This window comes from Panthera tigris, chromosome C2 (genome assembly GCF_018350195.1).
Source record: "Panthera tigris isolate Pti1 chromosome C2, P.tigris_Pti1_mat1.1, whole genome shotgun sequence".
In the NCBI taxonomy this organism is placed as follows: domain Eukaryota; kingdom Metazoa; phylum Chordata; class Mammalia; order Carnivora; family Felidae; genus Panthera; species Panthera tigris.
Window position 1 is genome coordinate 106,337,267 of NC_056668.1, and position 23,848 is coordinate 106,361,114.

The 23,848-nt window shown below is 38.8% G+C and overlaps 1 protein-coding gene and 1 long non-coding RNA gene across 9 annotated transcripts in view; one reads left to right on the forward strand and one right to left on the reverse strand.

Annotated features, from left to right (window-relative positions):
- Nucleotides 1–23,848, reverse strand: part of LOC122242067 — a 50,620-nt gene that overhangs the window by 10,475 nt on the left and 16,297 nt on the right. For 3 of the 4 annotated variants that reach the window (XR_006222239.1, XR_006222237.1, XR_006222240.1), the window contains exon 4: nucleotides 22,838–23,007. This is a non-coding gene — a long non-coding RNA (uncharacterized LOC122242067). Of the gene's footprint in view, nucleotides 1–18,125; nucleotides 18,276–22,837; nucleotides 23,008–23,848 lie in introns of those variants that run through there. The other variant, XR_006222238.1, reaches the window with a different exon arrangement.
- Nucleotides 22,903–23,848, forward strand: part of VEPH1 (ventricular zone expressed PH domain containing 1) — a 243,464-nt gene continuing 242,518 nt past the window's right edge. For all 5 annotated transcript variants that reach the window (XM_042999268.1, XM_042999266.1, XM_007086266.3 and 2 more), the window contains exon 1: nucleotides 22,903–23,040. In XM_042999268.1, the coding sequence (XP_042855202.1) occupies nucleotides 22,903–23,040 (138 nt within the window). The remainder of the gene's footprint in view (nucleotides 23,041–23,848) is intronic.

The window sequence follows — 23,848 nt, forward strand, 5'->3', positions numbered from 1 at the left end:
TTTACATGGAAGTTACAATCTTATTTTCAAACTCATGTGGAAATTCAAAGGGCCAAGAATAGCCAATATAGTTTTGAAAGAGAAAATGATGAAGCAAGTTGCTCTACCAGATATAGTAATTAAGACAATGTGCCATTGGTATAAAGATAGACTGTATCTAAAAGAACAAAACACAGAACCCAGAAACAAAGCATTCCCCAGAAGGAAATGGCATAGATTGATATGGCAGTGTGGATTGCTAGAGAAGGGATGAATCCTATGAACGGTTCTCTGGCTATTGGTTGACAATATGGGGAAAGATAAAACAGATCCTCATATATACAGAACAATCAATTCCTTGTACATTAAGGACTTAAATGAGAAATGCAAAAGTTTTAAAACTTTTAAGAGACAGTAAAGTAGAATATATTTATGGTCTCTGTGTAGGGAAGAATTTCTTTAAAAAGAAACAAAAAGCACAAAGCATATACAAACAGATTTATAATTTTGACCACATTAAAATCAAGATCTCAAAAGACATTTTAAAATATCATAAAGAGGGTGAAATTCAAACCACAAACCAAGAGGACATATTTGTGATACACATATCTAGAAAAGAACTCATATTAAAAATACATATAAAGAACTCTTCTGAATAATCTAAAAAAAAAAAAAAAGACAAATAGCCAAGTAGAAAAATCAGCAAAAAAAGAAAACACAAATAGGAAGTTCACAAAAGAAAAATATAAATGCCCAATAAATATTAAAAGATGTTCAAATTCATTAGTAATCAAATAATTGAAATGTAAAACCAGGGTGAGAGATACAACTTCATACTCATCAGACGGCAAAAATTAAAAAGTCAAGCAGTGTTATCTGGTGGTAATGATGTAGAGCTAAGAACTCTCACCCGTTGTGAATGCAAATGTAAATCAAGACATTTTCCAGTGCAGTGGGAGGTTTGCATATCCTATGACCTAACGGTTCTACTGCTGAATATAAATGCAAGAGAAACACTTGCACACTTGCATCAAGAGACATGCATAAGGATGTCCAGAGCAGACTCTCTGTCACAGCCAAAACCAAACAAGTTAGGCACCCATCATTAAAGAAAGGATAAATCAAGTGAGACAAAGGTACACAATGGAATACTATACAGCTGTAAAAATTTAATCAACCACAACACCTTGGATGAATCACAAAAATAGAATGTTGAGTGAAAAACACTGAATCACAGAAGAATATATATTCCCAATTAATAATTTTAAAATGTGAAATATTTAGATAAACACATAGGTTATAAAACTATAAAGAAAGACAGAATGATACACAATTCAAACTGTGCATTATTTCTGGATGGAGACAAGGAGGGAAAATTGGAGAGGGGCACACGTTTTGACTACAGTTAATGTTTATTTCTTGAGCTGGATGGTGAGTACATGAGTGTTGATTTTGTTATCATCCCTTAAATTGTATTTCTTAAAATATACATTATATATACTCTTCTGTATATATTGTAAAACCCACAGTTTAAAAAAGACAAAAGAAATTCTACACCTAACAAATATGGCAAAAGTTGTGAAGATACATTTGACTGTTCACATTAGGGTTGTTCTGTGCCCGAGGAAAAAAAAGGAAGTGTGACTGCAGTATATAAAATGCCAAACATCCTGCTAATTCTTTCAGGACAGTAGTGCCTATGTGAATATTCAGCAACTGGCACATAACAGATATTTAATACAGTTGGTGAAAGAAAGGAAGGAAAGAAGAGAAGGGAGAGAGAGAAGAGGGTCAAGAGAGAAGGAGAAAGGAAAGGGAAGGGGGTGGGGAGGGAAGAAGGCTGGCCACCCTGGATTTATGAATAATTGATTCTATGCAATAAGGAGATTCCCCATTGTTTGGAAAGAGTTTAGCCTTGTTTTGACTGAGAACTGTATTCTCTTGCAGAATTCAGCCCGTTGTGTCTTCATGTTCCTAATGGCTGCACTGACAGTTATAGTACACCACTGAGACTTGCTTGTCAAACATTAACTACTATGCCATGTTATTATAGACTTTTTTTTCGGATAGAGTAATCACTACTACTTATGCAGAATGACAGAAGTTGCCTGATAGTATTTAATCTAATCCGAAAATATAAGAAATAGCCCAGCTCTGTAAGACGTAGAAAGAACGCAAAGGGAATTTTTTTTTTTTTTTTTTTTTTTGTGAAACTCAGGACAGGAAGGGAAGCATTAAACACATAACTAAACTCTGACAGACTGTACCTTTTGCTTTGGTTTCATGAGAATTGGGGCAGCAGGTAAATAATTCAGTATGTTGACTGCATGCTTAAATCTGCGTTTTAAATATTAGTTTTTAAAGGTTGAATCAATATAACATAATATTCATAGCACATTTTAAACTATAAAAATAATGTTAAAAACAATAATTTGTGTACACGCCATACAGTTTTTAAAAAATTGAACACTGATGCAATCTTAGAGGTTCTTAATCCCTTCTGCTTTTTAAAAAAAAATTTTATTCACATTTATTTATTTTTGAAAGACAGAATGAGACAGCATGAGAGGAAGAGGGGCAGAGAGAGGAGACACAGAACCTGAAGCAGGCTCCAGGCTCTGAGCAAGAATTCAGCACAGAGCCTGATGTGGGGCTCGAACCCACAAACCGTGAGATCTTAACCTGAGCTGAAGTTAGACACTCAACCGACAGCCACCCAGGCTCCCCTTATCCCTTCCGATTTTCATCACCCACGGGAAACAATGACTATCCTGAATTGTATTTATATTATTCCATGACTTTTGTTTATATATTCTTAACCACTAACTTCTTTGTTTTTACAGATTTTGAAACTTCATATAAAGGCAATAATGCTGCATTTTTTTCTACTATGACTTTGGTCTTTATCATTCAACACTCTGTTTCTGAGACTTGTCCACATTGATAGTGTAACGTGTCTATATCTTATTCATTTCCATTGTTTTTTTACAATCATATTGTATGGATATCACGACATGCATATTCATTTTTCCTATTGATTAATACTTACATTGTTTCCAGTGTCTTATTATGACATTACGAACTTTCTTGCGTATGTCTCTTGGTTCACATGTGCAAATTTCTTTGGGACTATATCTAGGACTGGAATACTGGGTGAGAGGGCATGCACATCTGCAACCTTGCTAGATAATCATTGTTTTCCTCAGTGGTTGGCTAATTTGCACCCCACCAGCACTGATTGAAAATTCCCATTGCCCCTTATCTTCACCTGTCATTTTTGCCACTCTTACAGATTAGTATTCATCAAGTTTTCTGATGTGCCAACTTATATCATACCTTTAAGTAACTGCAGATGTCATTTAGTCAGTATACAAACCATACGCTTAGATGTATGCCCATGATTTGAAGTTAGTGGCCCATGTCGAATGGAGCCCTGGCCTCGTTTGGACATTTGTCAAAAAGCAGGACTTAAAAAGGAGAACAACTCTGTTGTTTTCTCAATAAAGTGCTGATTGACAAATATGAGGAAAAAATCATGATGTTAGTGGTAGAAATGAAATATTATATTTGGCACTGTTGGGAAATCACCCAGGTTTTGTGGGTTTCTGACTTCATAACTACAAGATATTTGGATCAAAGTATACTTACTTTAGGTGACATATGAATTCATAATCCCAGGGAAAAAGCCTCATAAAAATAACTTAACATTAAATATGTCTTGCAAAAGAACCATTTAACTTGGCAAAATATTAATGAAATAAAACACATGGGTTAGATTTCCCTTATAATACACATAGGAATAAAATGTGCTCAACAAAATATGCTTTGGCTTTTGCCAAACTAGAAACATCTGAAAATAACCTAAGAGATTTCCCTAAACCATGGCATGTTTCTGGCTTTGTCCACCATTTAATTAAGTGTTGTTTTAATAATGAAGCACATTAGGGATGGGGGTTGTATCCAACCTACAAACCATTCTTTATGGGGTAGTAAAGAAATGGACAATAGTACCGACATAAAACAATGTTTAATTTCACGGTCTTACCTTTATAGCATGTGTTTCATATCAGCCTTATTAGTTGTTTTCTGAAATCCCCTTTAGTTAAGAAAGTTAGCCGTTGTTTTGTCCTTGAAAATGTGGGTGGAAGTCTATTATGGCTCAAGGACAAAGGAGGTAGGTAAGATGTGTCCCTGGCAAGTGCAGTACTATTGTTTATAAAGAACCAAGTTATGTATGCTGGTAAATCATAAATGGAATTCAGAAATTTTTCAAGGCAAGCTATTGATTTTTTTTAGTGTCTTCACAATATACACTCCTGAAACTTTAAAAACTCAGTTTGTAGAAATGATACAAAAATATCTGTAAATGCCATTTTAGTACAATCTCAGTGCATGTGTAGACAATTTATCTTATGAAACAACAATGCATTTTAGAGATTAAAACTTAACTGTGTTAGACTTCCACCCTCTTAATCTAGGTAAATCTGATCAGTCCGTCTACTGAGGACAATAAATTCTGGATAAAATATGTAAATTTAGGTATTTGGAGAAAAACTGTGTTTAGAGGCATTGAAAAGACAGAAAGATAATAAAGTATCCAGGCGTGAGCCAAGATGTGGAGGTACATACATGCACACACACACATTATATATATACATACAACATAGTACACATCTATACAAATTACACTCTATAAGGAAGAACTAAGGAATAGTATATGAGCATATAATTTCCAAGCTTACTGAGGAGAAAAGAGGAATAAAATATGCTCAATCAAAATAAGAGCAAGAAAAGAGAGAAAAAGAATCATAAAACAAATAGAACAAATAGAAAACAAATACTAAGATGATACATTTAAACCCAAATATAAGGGGCGCCTGGGTGGCTCAGTCGGTTAAGCGTCCGACTTCTGCTCAGGTCATGATCTCACGGTTCGTGAGTTCGAGCCCCGCGTCGGGCTCTGTGCTGACAGCTCAGAGCCTGGACCCTGTTTCAGATTCTGTGTCTCCCTCTCTCTCTCTGACCCTCCCCCGTTCATGCTCTGTCTCTCTCTGTCTCAAAAGTAAATAAACGTTAAAAAAAAATTAAAAAAAAAAAAACCCAAATATATAATTAGATGAAATGAACATGATGTAAATATTCTCATCAAAAGACAAAATGATCAGATTGAGGAGGGAAAGAGCCATATGATGTAAAAAGACATATCCAAAACATACGGGTAAGAAGAGGTTGAAATTAAAAGAGAGAAAGCCTATCTTATGACCCAGCAATTTCACTTCTGGTGTACATCCTAGGCAACTGTGCACCAGGAAACTCCTACAAGGATGTTCCTTTTGTGTGTATTTAACAAACACTCATGTAGCACTTAACTACATTCCAGTCATGGTTCTAAGCACTTCACAAATATTACCTCAGGTAATCCTCATAACAGCTCTAGGAAGTAGGTACAGTTAATACCCCTGCCTTGTAGATTAAAAAAACAAAACAAAACAACAACAACAACAAAAGCCTGTATATAAAAAGGTTAAAATTGTTGCCCGAAGTCATGTGGCTAGTAAGTGGTAGGACTGGATATGAACCCAGGCAGCCCAGCCTGAGCGTGTTCTTTCAACCTCAACCCCACCATGTCTCTCAGTAAAATCCTTCTCAGCACCTACAACTTCATCAAACAAAAGAATGGATTCACAGAAAATGCTGTATTCACAGGATAAAATGCTAGCAGCCACAAAAAGATATATGAGTATATATTTATATACCTGTGGATACTGTATATATAAGTAGCTCTCAAAGCACCTTATTGTGAAATAAAATTTCTGAAAGAATTTGTATATGATTAGTATTATTTATTTCTTAAGTGTTTTGTAGAACATACCAATGAGACCATCTGGACCTTGAATTTTCTTCAGATGAATGTTTTTAGGTATGATTCCAATTTTGATTTTAAAAATTTATTTTTATTCAAGTACAATTAAAATTTTTTTAAGTTTTTTTTTTTTTTATTTTTGAGAGAGAGAGAGACAGAGAGTGAATGGGGGAGGGACAGAGAAAAGGGGAGACACAGAATCTGAACTGTCAGCACAGAGCCCAACACGGGGCTTGAACTCACGAACTGTGAGATCATGACCTGAGCTGAAGTCGGACGCTTAACTGACTGAACCACCCAGGTGCCTGTCAAGTATAGTTAACATACAGTCTTATATTAGTTTCAGGTGTACAATAAAATGATTCAACAATTCTATACCTTACTCAGTGTTCATTGAGATAAGCATGATCTTTTTTAAAAATTTTTTTAAATGTTTATTTATTTTTTGAGAGAGAGAGAGAGAGAGAGAGAGAGAGAGAGAGAGTGCAAGCAGGAGAGGAGCAGAGAGAGAGACACAGAACTCAAAAAAGGCTCCAGCCTCTGAGCTGTCACCACAGAGCCCAATGCGGGGCTTGAGCTCAGGACCATGAGATCATGACCTGAGCCAAAGTCAATTGCTCAACTGACTGAGCCACCCAGGCACCCTGAGATAAATTCTTAATTTCCTTTATTTTACAGTCTTCTTGCTCCCCTCCCTTCTGACAACCATGTTTCTTCTCTGTATTTCAGTCTGTTTTTCTGCTTGTCTCTTTTTTCTTTTTTTTCTTTGTTTTGTTTCTTAAATTCCACATATGAGTAAAATTGTACGGTATTTGTCTTTCCCTGACTGACTTATTTCACTTAGCATCATACTCTCTGGTGAACCTATGTTGTTATAAATGGCAATATTTTATTCATTTTTATGTCTGAGTAATATTCCATAGCATATATGTTATATATATTATTTATATATCTACATATTGTATATCATATCTTATTTTTTCCATTCATCTGTAAATAGACACTTGAGGTGCTTTCATATCTTGGCTGTTGTAAATAACACTGAAATAAACATAGGGATGCACATATCTTTTCGAATTAGTGTTTTTGTATTCTTTGGGTAAATATCCAGCAGCAAAATTACTGGATCATATGGTAATTCTATTTTCAATTTTTGAGGAATCTCAGCACTATTTTCCATAGTGGCTGCAACAATTTGTATTCCCACCAACACTAGGATTCCTCTTTCTCCATATCCTCACTAACACTTGTTATTTCTTGTGTTTTTGATTTTAGGCAGTCTGACAGGTGTCACTATGGTTTTAATTTGCATCTTCCTGATGATTAATGATGTTGACAATTTTTTCACATGCTTCTTGGCCATCTGTGGTCTGTCCGTATGTTGAAGACATGTCTATTCAGGTTTGCCCATTTTTTAATAGGATGATTTGTTTTATTTTGGTCTTGAGTTGTATAAGTTCTTTATAAATTTTAGATACTAACTCTTTGTTGGATACATCACTTGCAAATATCTTTCCCATTCGGTATGTTGCCTTATTTTGCTTATGGTTTCCTTTACTGTGCAGAAGTTTTTGTTTTGTGTAGTCCCAATAGTTTAATTTTGTTTTTGTTTCCCTTGCCAGAGGGAAGATAATCTAGAAAAGTGTTTCTATGGCTGATGTCAAAGAAATTACTGCATTTGTTTTCTTCTAAGAATTTTATGGTTTCAGCCTCTTATTTATTTATTTATTTATTTTAAAATTTACATCCAAATTAGCATATAGTGAAACAATGATTTCAGGAGTACATTCCTTAATTACCCATTTAGCCCATCCCCCCCCACAACCCCTGTAGCAACCCTCAGTTTGTTCTCCATATTTATGAGTCTCTTCTATTTTGTCTCCCTCTCTGTTTTTATATTATTTTTGTTTTCCTTCCCTTATGTTCATCTGTTTTGTCTCTTCAAGTCCTCATATGAGTGAAGTCATATGATTTTTGTCTTTCTCTGACTGACTAATTTCACTTAGCATAATACCCTCCAGTTCCATCCACATAGTTGCAAATGGCAAGATTTCATTCTTTCTGATTGCCAAGTAATACTCCATTGCATATATATACCACATCTTCTTTATCCATTCATCCATCGAGGGACATTTGGGCTCTTTCCATTCTTTGGCTATTGTTGATAGTGCTGCTATAAACATGGGGTGCATGTGTCCCTTTTAAACAGCACACCTGTATCCCTTGGATAAATGCCTAGTAGTGCAGTTGCTGGGTTGTAGGGTAGCTCTATTTTTAGTTTTTTGATGAACCTCCATACTGTTTTCCAGAGTGGCTGCACCAGCTTGCACTGCCACCAGCAATGCAAAAGAGATCCTCTTTCTCTACATCCTCGCCAACATCTGTTGTTGCCTCAGTTATTAATGTTAGCCATTCTGACAGGTGTAAGGTGATATCTCATCTTGGTTTTGATTTGTATTTCCCTGATGATGAGTGATGTGGAGCATTTTTTCATGTGTCAGTTGGCCATCTGGATGTCTTCCTTCGAGAAGTGTCTATTCATGTCTTTTGCCCATTTCTTCACTGGATTATTTTTTTGGCTGTTGAGTTTGAGAAGTTCTTTATAGATTTTGAATACTAACCCTTTCTCTGATGTATCATTTGCAACTATCTCCTCCCATTCTGTCAGTTGCCTTTTAGTTTTGCTGATTGTTTCCTTTGCTGTGCAGAAGCTTTTTATTTTGATGAGGTCCCAGTAGTTCATTTTTGCTTTTGTTTCCCTTGCCTCCAGAGACATGCTGAGTAAGAAGTTGCTGTGGGCAAGATCAAAGAGGTTTTTGCCTGCTTTCTCCTCAAGGATTTTGATGGCTTCCTGTCTTACATTCAGGTCTTTCATCCATTTTGAGTTTATTTTTGTGTATGGTGTAAGAAAGTGGTCCAGGTTCATTCTTCTGCATGTTGCTGTCCAGTTTGCCCAGCACCACTTGCTGAAAAGACTGTCTTTATTCCACTGAATATTCTTTCCTGCTTTGTCAAAGATTAGTTGGCCACACGTTTCTGGGTCCAATTCTGGGTTCTTTGTTCTGTTCCATTGATCTTAGTGTCTGTTTTTGTGCAAGTACCATACTGTCTTGATGATTGTAGTTTTTTAATAGAGCTTGAAGTCTGGGATTGTAATGCCTCCTGCTTTGGTTTTCTTTTTCAAGATTGCGTTGGCTATTCGGGGTCTTTTCTGGTTCCATAAAAATTTTAGGATTATTTGTTCTAGCTCTGTGAAGAATGCTCATGTTATTTTGATAGAGATTGCATTGAATATGTAGACTGCTTTGGGTGGTATCGACATTTTAACAATATTTGTTCTTCCTATCCAGGAGCATGGAATCTTTTTCCATTTTTTTTTTGTGTCTTCTTCAATTTCTTTCATAAGCTTTCTATAGTTTTCACTGTATAGATTTTTCACCTTTTTGGTTAGATTTATTCCTATGTATTTTATGGTTTTGGGTGCAATTGTAAATGGGATCGATTCCTTGATTTCTCTTTCTGTCACTTTATTGCTGGTGTATAGGAATGCAACCTATTTCTGTGCATTGATTTTATATCCTGCAACTTTGATGAATTCATGAATCGGTTCTAGCAGTTTTTTGGTGGCATCTTTTGGGTTTTCCATATAGAGTATCATTTCATGTGCAACGAGTGGAAGTTTGACCTCCTCCTGGCCGATTTGGATGCCTTTTATTTCTTTGTGTTGTCTGATTGCAGAGGCTAAGACTTCCAATACTATGTTGAATAACAGTGGCGAGAGTGGACATCCATGTCTTGTTCCTGACTTTTGGGGGAAAGCTGTCAGTTTTTCCCCATTGAGCATGATATTAGCGTTGGGTTGTTCATATATGGCTTTTATGATCTCGAGGTATGCTACTTCTATCCCTACTTTCTTGAGGGTTTTTATCAAGAAAGGATGTTGTATTTTGTCAAATGCTTTCTCTGCATCTATTGAGAAGATCATATGGTTCTTGTCCTTTCTTTTATTGATGTGATGAATCACGTTAATTGTTTTGCGGATATTGATTTGCATCCCAGGTATAAATCCCACTTGGTCGTGGTGAATAATTTTTTTAATGTATTGTTGGATCCTGTTGGCTGATATCTTGTTGAGGATTTTTGTGTCCGTTTTCATCAGGGAAATTGGTCTATAGTTCTCCTTTTTATGGGGATCTCTGCCTGGTTTTGGAATCAAGGTAATGCTGGCTTCATAGAAAGAGTTTGGAAGTTTTCCTTCCATTTCTACTTTTTGGAACAGCTTCAAGAGAATAGGTGTTAACTCTTCCTTAAATGTTTGGTAGAATTCCCCTGGAAAACCATCTGGCCCTGGACTCTTGTTTTTTGGCAGATTTTTGATTACTAATTCAATTTCCTTACTGGTTATGGGTCTGTTCAAATTTTCTATTTCTTCCTGTTTCACTTTTGGTAGTGTATATGTTTCTAGGAATTTGTCCATTTCTTCCAGATTACCCATCATGTCTCATATTTAGATGTTTAATCCATTTTGAGTTTATTTTTGTGTATGGTGTAAGAAAGTCCAGTTTCATTCTATAATTCCAATTTTTAAGTAAATAAATATAAGGCTGTTCTGGTTATCTATTTTTTCTTGGATGAGTGTTGACAGCTTTTGTCCTTCAAGGAATTTATTAATTTCATCTAAGTCATCAGATTTATTGATATAAAATTTCCATAATATTTCCTTATTCTTCTTTTAATATAGCTGTAGAATCTGTAGTAATGTCAACTTTCTTATTTGTGATATTGGTAATTTGTGTCTTCTCTCTGTTTTTCCAATCAGTCGTGTTAGAGTTTTTCAGCAAAAGGATATGCCCCCTTCTTCTTTACCAGTATGGGGAAATTAAAAAAAAATGTTACCAACATAGCAAGAAAATAATTATATCTCAGCCAAGTGTATTTCTTTGCTATCCATCTCTTTATTTCTGCATCATAATTCTTTTCAATTATATAATTATTATTTTATTGATGCTTTTATAAAGGAAGTCTTCAATCATGAAATTTTTATTGAATCCCTCCTTTGTGCCAGATAGTAGCCTAGTAGCCTAGTGCTGGAGTCCTCAGATGAATTAAAACCTAGTCCCTGTGTAGTCCCAGTGTGGCTGGAGCAGGGCAACCAAAATCAAGAGTGGTATGAGATGAATATGAAGGCATGGAGGGAGAAGGGGGAAGCTTTGTTATACAGGGCTTTGCTGATCTTGAAAGGACTTTGGCTCTGACTCAGGGTGAGATGGAGAGTCATTTCATTGCAGAGAATTGGGCAGAAGGGAGTCAGTTCTGTCTTGTATCTTTATAGGATTATCTGGATATCCTGCTAAGACCATATTGTAACAAGGCAAGGGCAAAATCCAGGAGGCTATTGCAATAATCTAAGCGAGACATGAGATGATAATGTTTTGATCACTGTAGTAGTGGTAGCAAAGATTGTGAAAGGTGATGGGTTCCTAGATACATTCTGAAGGTACTGACCCCACTGCACAGGGTTGTGTGTACATGAGTGGTGGAAGCAAAGCTGGAGGGGGGTGGGGGCCACATTACAAACTCCTTTGTGTGCCAAGCCATGAGGTTTATATGTCATCCTCAGGCAATGGGATGCCACTTATTAATTTTAAGCAAAAGAGTTACATATCATACTTTATTCTAGAAAGCTGATTTGATGGCAGAGTTGAAAGGGCTGTTATGGAGGTAGTGAGACCTGCTACGAGACTCCTGTCAATATCCAGACAGGAGAGAATGAAGACTTTAACATAAACAATAGGTATCTAGCTATCACAGTGGAGAGAGGGAGTAGTTATGTATTAGTTTTCTATTGCTATGTGACAAACTACCATGAACTAAATGGCTTAAAATGACACATATTTATTAGTCCACATTTTCTATGGGTTTGGAGTCCAAGTAGGCTTAGGTGGGTCCTCTGCTCAGGGTGTCCCAAGACACTTAATCAAGGTGTTAGTTGGGCTGTGTTCCCATCTGAAGGCTTAACTGGGGAAAGAGTCCTCTTCTAACTTCATTCTGGTTGTTTTAAGAATTCATTTCCTTGTGTTTGTAGGACTGAGGGCCCTGCTTCATGCTGGTTATTGGCTGGAGGCCACCTTAAGCTCCTAGAGGCCACCCATAGTTCCTTGTCATGTGGGCTTTCTCAACATGACCAATTTTTTCATCAAACCAGCAAGGAGAATCTTTAGAATGAGTCTGTCAGCAAGATGGAATCATATAACATATGGTAATCGCAGGAGTGATAGTCCATCATCTGCGTCATATGCTATTTGTTAGAAGCAAGTCACAAGTCCCACCCATACTGAAGAGTAGAAAACTCCAAGTTCTAAAGACTAGAAAATGGATCATTGAGGGTAATCTTAGGATGTATCCACTATAGACCATGCAGAATGCTGAGGACATGGAATGGACAAAATCTAAGATCATTGGCTATGAGCAGGAAAAGAAAAGAGAAATAAAGGATAATGCACAGCCTTCTAGTTTGTGTGCTTGGTGGATTGTGAGGGCCCTTCACCAAGATAAGAAACAGAAGGAGGAGTTAGTTTAGGAGAATAATGAATTCTCTCAAATATGAGGGCAAAGACATTACTTTTATTACCATTTTTTAATCAAATTATTCTCTATTAAAATGAATCAAACTCAATAAACCTTAGCCACAGGTCTTGATTTCCCTGTTCAAAACAAAACAAAACAAAACACCCACTTGATTCTCACAGTCCAAGCCACATGCTATGTTACTGAGCCAATAGGGAGTTTCTGAATATATCTGGGTTTTTCTGTGCCTATAATGAACTCTTGCAAAGCTGGGAGGCTGAACACAGAAATGGTGTATCTGAAGGAGTGTCACTGATTTCAGGTAGAAAATCTATTTTTAGAAAATGAAATCATCTAAAAATTCTGTGTTTATATGTAATTTGCCAACTTAAATCTGCTTTAAAATGTATATATTTCTTGTAAAGGAAGCATCTTAATACAACTTTGTGGTTAGAGAGAATGTTGTTTATTTCAAGCTTACCAAAGGGTTTAGGGACTGTGCAGAAACAGAAGGGGGGAAAAATAAAGATAAAGCCATGTTCTGTGCAACTGATTACTCAGAGGAATTAATAAAATTCCACATGGATGGATGGATTCCGTGATCAGGTTTATTGAGTTCAAACAGTATGTAGCTAGAAACTACCAGACAAGTCTAGGTGGTTTAAGTGGAAGTATTTGGGGGAAGTGAACATGTTGTTGGTTAAAAGAATCAATTTAGGAAGTCACACTTTAGGTATACGGAATGACTACATTCGTTTCTAGGTCTTTCCTGCCTCAATGACTGTCCATGAAAGCCTGTGATTGTTATTGAAGGGGCTCATTTGTCATAGTTGGTTCCTAATACATCTCCTAGTGCATCTTCCTTTGCAAGGAGCTGCACTGTGAGGACCCAGAAGAATCTTCTCACAACCCGGGGTTTGGCTAATTTAGCCAACCAGAACTTTTTCAATGGCAAATGGCAGAAAACCCAATGTAAAATCACTTAAGCTATTAAGTACTTGGTCCACAGTGAAGGGTGGATCTTGTCATCCCTTCAGGGGCAGCTGGTTTAAGTGACCTAAACAAAGTCACTAGGATTTGGTTTCTTGGTGGCCATGTGGCAAGGGCAACCAGACCTTCTATCTTCTTGTCATCAAATCTAGCAGGAAAGACTCTGTCCCCTCAATGCCAAACATTCATCTTTCTCATGACTCTCACTGGCCTGGAAGGGGTCACACCTCATTCTCTGAGTCAATCACTATGGTCAGGAGAATGTCATCTCTCTGATTGGCTAAGACCAACATGTTTTATCTGAGCGAGCTCTGCCCAAAGAATGTTGCTTCCCAAGGGAAATTTGGGTACAGTTTTTACCAGATAAGTGGGTGTTGGGTGGTAAACACAGGACAAAGTCCTCTTCGCCCCAGAAGTGTGCCTATTAATTGAGCCAGAAATTTGTGTACATGGCAGCACAATTGCCAATGACATAGAAATATCAATATTTCCAGATATGTACCTTACACCTTATTCTTCCCCACACATTCATACACTTAGTTTGACTGAAAGCTAGTTAGAAGAGGTTCCGAAATATTCTGTTGCTTTATGTGTAGGCAAAACCTCAGATCAATAAGGGGAGAAAGCCCATGTCATATACATAAAAGGGGAGAGGATAGCCTCCAGATATAACAATCCACTGGGTACCACCAATTAATTTATGCATTAGAGGTTTGGAGAGCATTCTCCTTAAAAGAGAGAGAGATGTAAGACTGCTCATAAGGGATCCCCAGTGTATTAGGCCTGAGAAGAGGAGTTCTATATTTGGATGGCAAAAGGAAGTGAATTAGCAACTTGGATTGGCGCAAGAAAGAGCAGTGCTGGCCTGGAGAAATCCCCAGTGGTACTTGGGATGCTTCGTTCCGTTGTTCAGTGTTTCACTAGCAATACCAATAGCATAGTTAGACTTTGTTCCTTTAGACAAGCCATTTTGTTTCTCTTGTGGTATTTTCTTCCATCGTCTTTGGTTTAAATACTATCTCTTTCCACTACTTCCCTCTTTCCATTCCACACCAAGCCTTTCACTGATGCCTGCCTGATAAAAGGCTCTACATCTGATATTAACCTAAAACTTCCTTGATTCCTTAAAGTGAGTTATTCATTAACGGAAGCTAAGTTACTGGTTGTTAGGCAAATCTTCTAAAACTCTCTCTCAAACTACCGATCTGCTCAGAGAAGCTCCTATAAACCTACTGTAGAAATAGGTGAAGATTTGTGCCAATTGTTAGCTCTAAGCAGAAGGCTGGGAGAGAGAGAGGAGAAGTTACTCATTTGCCCGATTCCACACGGTGAGTCCAGGGGAGGGAATCAAGTGTACAGCCGGCCTGACAAGCAGCGCAGGGAAGCACGGCGCCTGCCAGCAGGACAGGACAGGACAGGAAGGGGCAGGGGCTCCCGGGCTGCCTCTGAGCATGGTCATGGGTTCCAGCCGAATTACTCTAAAGATCAAGCATTCTGCCTTCTATTTCCTATGATGGCCAGAGTTTCCTGTGCTAAGAGGTATGGCTATCTTTTCCCCTGTCCTTTTGTTCAGCAAAAACAAAAGCTAATTAAAGTAAATGTCAGCAGCTGCAGTGATGAAGGAGTGGGCTGCGGGAGTGGGGCAGAGAAACTTCCAGGGGCTGGCTGATTATGCAGATAAAGCACATTTGGGAGTTGTGTGTCTAGCCCTGTATGCATGCTTTTCGGTTATTAGGGTAAAAAAGCCACCTCTCTGTGGGTTATTAAAACATGTCTCTAGGCCTCAGGAGCAGAAATTTGTGCTTCTAGATTCATAGTATGTGCATTTTTGTTTTATTCCTTAACTGTCTGGGCTCATTTCTATTTCACACTTTTGTTTACCTCAAGAAACATCTTACAACCAGCAAAGAAGCTGGCCCTGCCTATGGTTTTCAAAGAAAATTCAAGCATCTTTCCAGTCAGTGGGTTGAGCAGTCACCATTACTGTTTATTGTTGCTGTCATTTTTTCCTTTGATATTTATTTTAGTTATCTTGTAAGTCATAATTGAATCTAACTACTTTTTTGTTCTTCTAAATACATATTTAAATTGCTATAGTAACCAACCATTGGATTCCATGACATTTTAAATTGAAGCATGTATGTTTTCAATTTAAGGAATAGAAAAAATACTTAGACATTATTTGAATTGGCCAATGCAGGTGTTTAGTATATGGAATTTAAATGTAAATAAAGACACATTTAACAGTGAATTTTCTTTGTAATTTGAGAGTTTGGGTATGTTTTCTGGGAAAAAAAACCCTACAAAATTGGAATTAAAAATTTTAGCAAGATTTATATTAACTACTCATATTTATATTTATATAATATTTATTCAATTTATACAAAGATTTATATCAATTGGGAAAATATGACCTGCAAAGTCAAAATTTACGAAAATGGATACACTATGAAGTCATTATTACAGATCGCAAATTCTTGGTTTAGAAAGTTTGTTAGACTTGAAGATGTTTCCCTCATTTCCAATGAAAGAAAGTATTTCCTATTTGTGCTTCAATAAGTTGCGATATGTATTCAAAATAAAATATGTTTTTTGAACTGTTGCCTAAATAAGTCACCAAGCCTATTTTTGTATGTGCTTATGATAATTAGCCCGCTACAAACTGAGTATGAATTCTAGAAAAAGACCAAGGACTGAGTCCTTTAGCATCGTTTGGAACAACCCAGCCTCAGAGGCTTTCAGTAGAAGTGAATGTAGCAAGATGTCATGGCAGAGGAAACCGAGAGACGCACAGGGAACAATAGACATCTTGTGGGAAGGGCTGAAATGTATGCGGCCAATTCCCATGGGAACGCCTGTAGTTCTTTCACACTGTGTGAAAAAGATGCTCCTTGAAAAGAGTCTTTAATCCTTTCTTTCAAAGGAAAATCTATCCGAGAACTTTATTTAAATTTTCTAGAACTCAAATGGGTCTAACCTAGTCAGTGGGCATTTATAATACAGGTGAATAAAATGAGAAAATTTTGATGCGCAGTAGTGTTATCCAAAGCATAACGTAAATAAATGTTGTTATTCTAGAATTTTCTAACGTGAAGAAACCAGGGAATACTCTAACCCGAAGTTGGAAGCTAGAGGCTAATTTTCACAGAATAAATTGGCTTCCTGAGTTAATTATGTTTATTGAAACCTCCCAAAGAGCTTCAATTTTTTCCACAGGTGGTATCCCGATAGTGGGTCAATTAAGTCCACTGGTTCATATGTATTTTTATTTAATAGATCTACCGGTGCATAGTAGAATAAACCAGCAATGTTTTATTAGTGCCCATTGAGTGCAGGTCACCTTGAAGAGTCCTAAAGAACTTTTCCCTCTGGTGCCCTAGAGGGAATTATACACTCCATCCTTGCCAATAAATGTGGGAGTGAGCACTACACTTGCGTAGGAAACTCAAGTATTTGGATTACCCAGCCACAAAAAGTCTGAGATACGTTGTATCTTAGTCCATTTCCACTCTGTAAAAAATTCATTTACTGTTTAGTCATGGTTGAGGGGGTAAGGCTGTCTCTCCAGGGAACAAATTTGCCAAAAAACTAATATGGACACATTCAAGATAGTGTATAAACTACCCAGATTTAGGTTGGGGGGAGAGTACAATTAGGCTATAAATATGACCCAAATGGAAAAAGGACTTTATAAAAAATCTTTAACATGTGAACTCAGTGTTGGATAGCAGTACAGCAGTATATTAGCTCTTAGAAGGGATGGCATAGGGACATAGTACAGGAAAATGACCTATAAGAATAATGGCATTATTAGGGATATGATTGCTGTTACTTCTTGTGTGGTTGTTATATGCTAGGTTCTGTGGTGAATGCTTTACATAATCTCATAAAACCTCCCAACAACACATATCACAATCCTCAGGTGCAAATAAGGAACCTGAGGCTCTAGGAATTAATTGATCGACCCCAGTAATGATACAGCTGAATCCAGTTGTGTTTGCGTTCCCACACATTTAACCACTCTGCTTTTCTTACTGGGTTTCTATAAAATGTCCAAATCTGGACTGGAGATTCATTCCTTTTAAAGGAATGTAGTCATTCCTTTAAAAATGGAAGAAAATTGGATAAAACCTAGCGATAAGAGCCATTAATAAGGAATGGAGAATGAAGAAGAGGGAAGCCTAAAGACATACAGTCTGTTCCTTTAAAAGAGAAGACTGCATCACTATCTGTAAGCCAGAAAATTACCAGTGAAAGGCTACACCTGCTCATGGGTGCCTGGCTTCTCCATTTTTATAAAGAAAACTCTTAAAGAGAATTCTCCATATGTGGATGGCATAAAAATGTGATTGACCACCAAATGTCTAGAATGATTTACAAGGTCATTCCCCTGGGGCATATGACCTGGTTCAATGGTAGTGTGTGACCCCTCTGACCACATGCCTTTGTGGGGTAGCACTCGCGGGAGTCACATCTTTGTGACCACACGGATGAATTTGTCTGCCGCACAGCTTCCTGTACGTTTTGCCAGCAAAGAGGTGATTTGATGGGCAGAAGACCCTCAATAAGGACAGATAAGTTGGGAGTAGAGAATAATACAATTTAAAAGCATGTTTTTTAATGCACCATTAAGCATTGAAACCATTAAGTGTTGAGAGTTTCAGTACCTTTTCCTCCTCTGGAGTGTCAGCAAGATAAACATATTCTCCGAGTGTCGCTGCAATATTTAAAGTACAAATCTGACTTAAAGGGCAAATCCAAGTGGATTTTTATGAACCTCCCAGCAAATAGAGTGGAAAAGAAGGTATGCATTTTTCTTTAGTAGTTTGTTCCTTTTAGCAACTTTCTCCATCCTTAAGTTTTCAACAATATTAATCTAGAGGCAGAACAAGAGGATCAGTGCTTTAGGAGCTGGGACTCTTAGTGGACAAATGCTCTGTGTTTCAAATTCTGGGTGTGAAATCTTGAGAGGGAGGGAGGTGTTCATTAAGGCGCAGTCCTCTCTTCCCCAGGCTTTGTGAAATGGCTCCCAATAGTCATTCCATTCACCTGTTTGAGTTTCTGTTGAAACTGTTTCCTGCGTGGCTTTCTCTCCCCAACACCTCCCACCCCCTCCCCATTCTTCCCAGGGAAAGTATAGATTTTCACGAACACAGGGAGTTTTGTTTTCTCTGTTAAAAACAACTCTACTTTACTGGAGCAGGCTTTCTGTTTCACCCCAGGAAACAGAGCATTTCACTCAGAGGCGACTCTGCACTGGGTGAGGTGCAGCCTGTCACCTGACCAGCTCTGGAGCTGCCAGTGGCATCAGGCTGCATTCCTTGAATTCTTCACCCAGCACTACCGCCACCGCAATGAACAACTTCAGGTTCACTGAGCTGAGGGGATTCCATCTGCTGTGCCCTCGGAGTCCGCTGCCCGAGTCTCGCGCCCAGGCTCAAAACCTATAGCTGAGTAACAGCAAGCTGCCTGCCTTTGAGGATAGCACGCAGGTAAAGCCAGTTTGTGGGGACAGCTGGGACTCCCTGAAATGTGTCACCCTTGGTGCATAATCATTTTTTTTGTGTGGTGTCTGCTTCTCTTTACAGAAACTTGACTTACCAACCAATATCTGCTTAAAAATATATATTACAAATAATGAGAAAGTGGGCTCCAATTTAGGATCCCTTAAAGATTAAGGGCAGAAATTAGGAGAGCAAAAGCTGGGAGTAAGAGGAATTTTATAAGCCAGTTTTTGTAATTCAAAAAGTACGAGATTTGGAGGCTGACCTACTTGGTGTGAATCTTGGCTCTGTGTGTAACCTTTGGCACGATATCTCACCAGTCCTGTTTCCTCTTTGGTAATAATATCTACCTGCAGGGTTGATGGGAGAACTGAGAAGAAAGTATCTGGCAAAGAGCTTGGTGCATAGAAAGCATCTGAGGTGCACACATATGTGCATTTGTGTACGTATGTGTGTGCTTGTGTGTGTTTGGTGGACACGTGTATACAGGCATACAGGTCACAGGACTGTGGCGTTCATGAGGGCAGGGAATTTCTCAGAGGATGAGGTTGAATTTGATCTGTCGCTGACCTTCTCTGCTGTAGCAGAGAGATCAACAGGAGAAAGAAGCCAGACACCTGAGCAAAACACTGACCAGAGCTGCTGAAAAATAAATTACATGCCTTGCTGATCCTTAGGCAGGAAGAGGGCAGTATAGTATACCATGTGGGATGCTCTTTAAATGAAGACTGATGGAAGGGAGGCAGTTTAATAGTTATCACACATGGTCATGTACGCAACTGACAGGGCTTTGTTCTGGGAGATCAACTGCCTTCGGTTCTGACTCTGTAACTTATTACTCCCTGGGTGTTCCTGGGCTGGTTGCTTTCCTCTCTGAACATCAGTTTCTCATCACATGGAATCGTCGTGAGAATTAAGTGACTCAGTCCTTACGAAACACTCATAGTAGTGCCTGCCACATGGTAAACACCTGCTAAACATTAGCTGTTGGTGTCATTATTTGACAAGGGGCTCTTTCATGTGTTTTAGCTTTGATCTTCAAAACAACCTGGTGAGATAGACTAGGCATGTATTAGCCCCATTGTGCAGATGAAGAAATTGAGGCTCAGAGAAGGGAAAAGCACGAACCAAAGGTCCAACAACCAGAGTGACCAGGCTAGGACTTGAATCTCAGTCTGCAGACAAGCGGCTGACTTAGTATGTACACGGGACATGTACATTGAATGAAATCTATCCTAAAAATGTCTAGCCCAAACACCATTTCTTTCACAAAGTCATTCCTCATCATCTTTCCCTAGGAGAGATCTCTCTCTCCCTTGTACTTCCCCAAACTTCCTTTATAGTATACAAGAGACTTTTCTCTGGATCATCCTTGTATTGTAAAATGTTTGGTGTAAGTTTCACCTCTCCCTACCCCACCTTTTAATGTGTAAAATTTCTCACGGATGGCAGTGTTTTGAACAATAATGTTTTGCACATGATGGACACTCAATAGTGATAGCATGAATGTAGGACTTCATACCAGGTGTCATTGTAAGTGTGGAGAGTAAAGAACGAGCCCAGGGATGCCTGGGTGGCTCATTTGGTTGAGCTCAACAGGACTCTTATTTTCGGCTCAGGTCACAGTCTCATGGTTTGTGGATTTGAGCCCTGTGTCAGGCTCTGCACTGTCAGTGCAGAGCCTGCTTGGGATTCTCTTTCTCTCCTTCTCTCTCTGCCCCCCCCCACTTGCTCTCTCTCTCAAAATAAATAAAGGAAAAAGGAGCCCAGGAAAAACCGGGGGTGCTCCCCTCCACCAGCATGTATTTCTGTCCTCCTCAGAGCTCCAGCTCTGATACATTTGGGACAGCTGAATGTGCTTCAGGAACAGCCAGATACTGACCAAGAAACTGACTGGTCAAGGTGAAATCATATCCAATGTCCGTCTAATATCTTATATTTCTGAATATTATTTCACTGAGACCCTGTCACTGTAAATGTCTGAGGATACGGGGAGAATGCATTAAGGGGAAAATTCTGTCCTAAGGGGAACATGACATCCTAATTTTCCCTGTAGATATTGTAACTCGCCCTTCCATATTTGCCAGGGCGCATCCTACCTTGTAGGGCTCTCTGCTCTCTCTCCACCCCATGGAATTCTCCCCCTCATCCCCAACTCTCCTGCTTTTCTCTTCCTCTAAGCTTCTGTTCCTTGTGACTCGCCTGCTGTCTGGTAGGCCTAAAGCCCAGGGCGTAGAAGGGCAAGGGTGCAGGGTCAGTGTAGGAGGAAAGAGAAATTCATTTTCATGCTTTATGACTCTACCCATATCTTCATCCTCAAATGTTAATAATGCTCTGAGGGTCTTTACTTATAACAGTAGCCTCACATGGAGCCTTACGTGGAACCAGCATACTATAGTGGTTATGAACTTGGGGGTCGCACTGGAATCTCTGGATCCAAATCCTAGCTGTACAGTTTACTGGCTGTGTGGCTTGGGCAAGTTATCTAATGCCTTGGTTCCTCACCATTAAAATGGGAATGAAATATCCTCATATAGTTATTATGAAGGTTAAATGAGTTAATGTTTACAAAGCATCTAGAACAGCACCTGGCATACAGACAAGCATGTATAAGTATTGGGTATGATTTTTCTGAAGCTGGTGAGCAACACAAAAGTCGCACGTAGGCAATACTACCCTCCACTTCCCTTCAATGTCCTACAAACTGCACTGAGTGCCTGATGAAGGATTTGGCTTGCGTTTAGAGACCATATTGCATGGAGAGTGTGTATCTTTAACCTTTAAACTTGCATTCAGCACACAGAGGTGCCCACACAGTGGGAGCTCAGAGGGGAGGTTTAAGATCACCCAAGGAAGCAGCAGACTCCCCTGTCTCTTTCAAAATCGTTCTGGGGAACACATTCAGAATGAAATGTTGGGCAGACTTGCCTATTGCTTATATTCTTATATGAAATAAGTCACCCTCAGCTGTTACTCTTTGCACGTGGGTCTTCATTTTTAAGTTACACGAGATGATTCCACTTCATTGTAAACCATAGGGGAAGCCCGCTGGCCTGAAGTCAGGGGAACAGCGCTCCTGCAGTTACTATGGAGCCTTCGGGAAGTCATTAAATAAATGATTGCTAAGGTCTCTACCATTGCAAGTGGTCCGTGATTTTATTAGGCCCAGAAGGGAGCTGATGAGAAAAATCAGATATTTAATTTGTGCCATTGCGCTTCTCTCTGTGGACTGTTAATTGAGTAAGAAGTATAGTGGGACTTTATTATTTCAACTGTGGGAGGAGAGGGAAGATTGCCTGATCCCAAAGCCCTTCCTCTTTACCCTGCCTGGCGATGCTGGGGGGAGTTTCTCTTGTCAGTGTAGGAAAGAAACCTGGCCAAGAAGGCAAGCACTGGTTTCACTGGTTTCCATGTCCAGAAAAAAAGAGAAAACCAGGCAGTGGGTGTTTTCTGTGTTCCCTCTTTCCTTTCATTGCCCTTTTCTGTTTGCTTTCCATGGGAATCTGGGGGAAATATGGCAAGGGTTGGGTGTCCACTTGTTTCCTTGTGGCATAGAATGACGGAGAAGGATACAGAAAGGAGAAAAATAAGTGTGAGGTTTAAGCAGCTTTTTAACATTCCTGTTAAATTCTAGAGAAACCTACACATTTTTGATAGGATCTTTCGGGGGTAAAAGAAAATAAATAAGGGAAGAGCTCATTTGAAGATCACCAAGCCAGGATCTGTGACTCTCTGTACATTTCCAAACTGTCTTCCCAGTCTCTGCTCAGTGGAGAGGTTACATTTTGAGCCCATGCCATTCTACTAACAGCAACATTGTTTCATTTGTTTCTTTTCCAGAGAGTGTCAAAGAAGACCTCAAATTCTGGAGAAAAATGACCTTTCAAGGACTACAAAGTATATACTTCCTGCTGCATGTTTCTGTCTTACTAACCTGTGATAACTGAAACACGTGGTCCTGGGGCTGCCGAAGGTCAATTGCTTATCAAATTTCCCATCATGCATCAGCTGTTCAGACTGGTTTTAGGACAAAAAGATCTTTCCCGAGCCGGGGACCTCTTCTCTTTAGATGACTCTGAGATTGAAGACAGCCTGACAGAAGCTCTGGAACAAATTAAAATAATTAGCTCATCTTCCGTAAGTAAACTAGTTTTTAAACTAGACTCCCAAAATGACTTATTCTAGGGCCAAAGGATTGTACGTATCCTGTGGGAAAGGAACTTTGCAGGGGAAAGAGGAAAGACCACTTAATACTGGTTCCCTTAATACTGGTTCTGCTCTGTGGTTTAATTTGGCGTCTAAGAAATAACACCAGAGCAGTCTTGACCTAGTGGGAGGCTAGGCTGCCTTTTGCCCATTCATGGAGATCAGAACTCTGGAAATTGCAGACCAGAGTGGAATTATCACAAAAGCTTATCTAAGGGCTGTTTCTCTATCCTTGAAATGACATGGAGAAGAGAGGGAGCAAATCCTGGGAAAAGCAGATCTGCCAAGCTGCCAACAGCATCAGTAAACAAAGCAGGGTGTGTGGAGGAGGCTGAATAATGAAAGAAGGCAGGATGACGCCTCCTGCCGCATAGGTAACATAAGACAAGGACAAGGATCACTCTTGCCAGAAGTGACAGTTGCCTGGGGCTTGATAACACTGATTCTGTGTATTTCTATAGAATCTCCATTAAAAAAAAAACAAAAAACAAAAAACTTACTTTTTTACTCCTTTTCCTAACCCTCACCCCCATTTAATTCAACTCACTCATCATTAGCCCCCAGTGTGATCAGACAAATTTATAATCTCCCTCAAGTCTCCCATTCCTTTGCTTCTCTTCAATGTCAAGATTATACATTCTGAAAGTGCTTCCCAAAGAGGATGGATGTGGAGTGCCCAGTGTGGTTTGATGTTGCCCTTCCTGGTTGTGCATGGGCCCTCCATGAGATCAGTCCCATT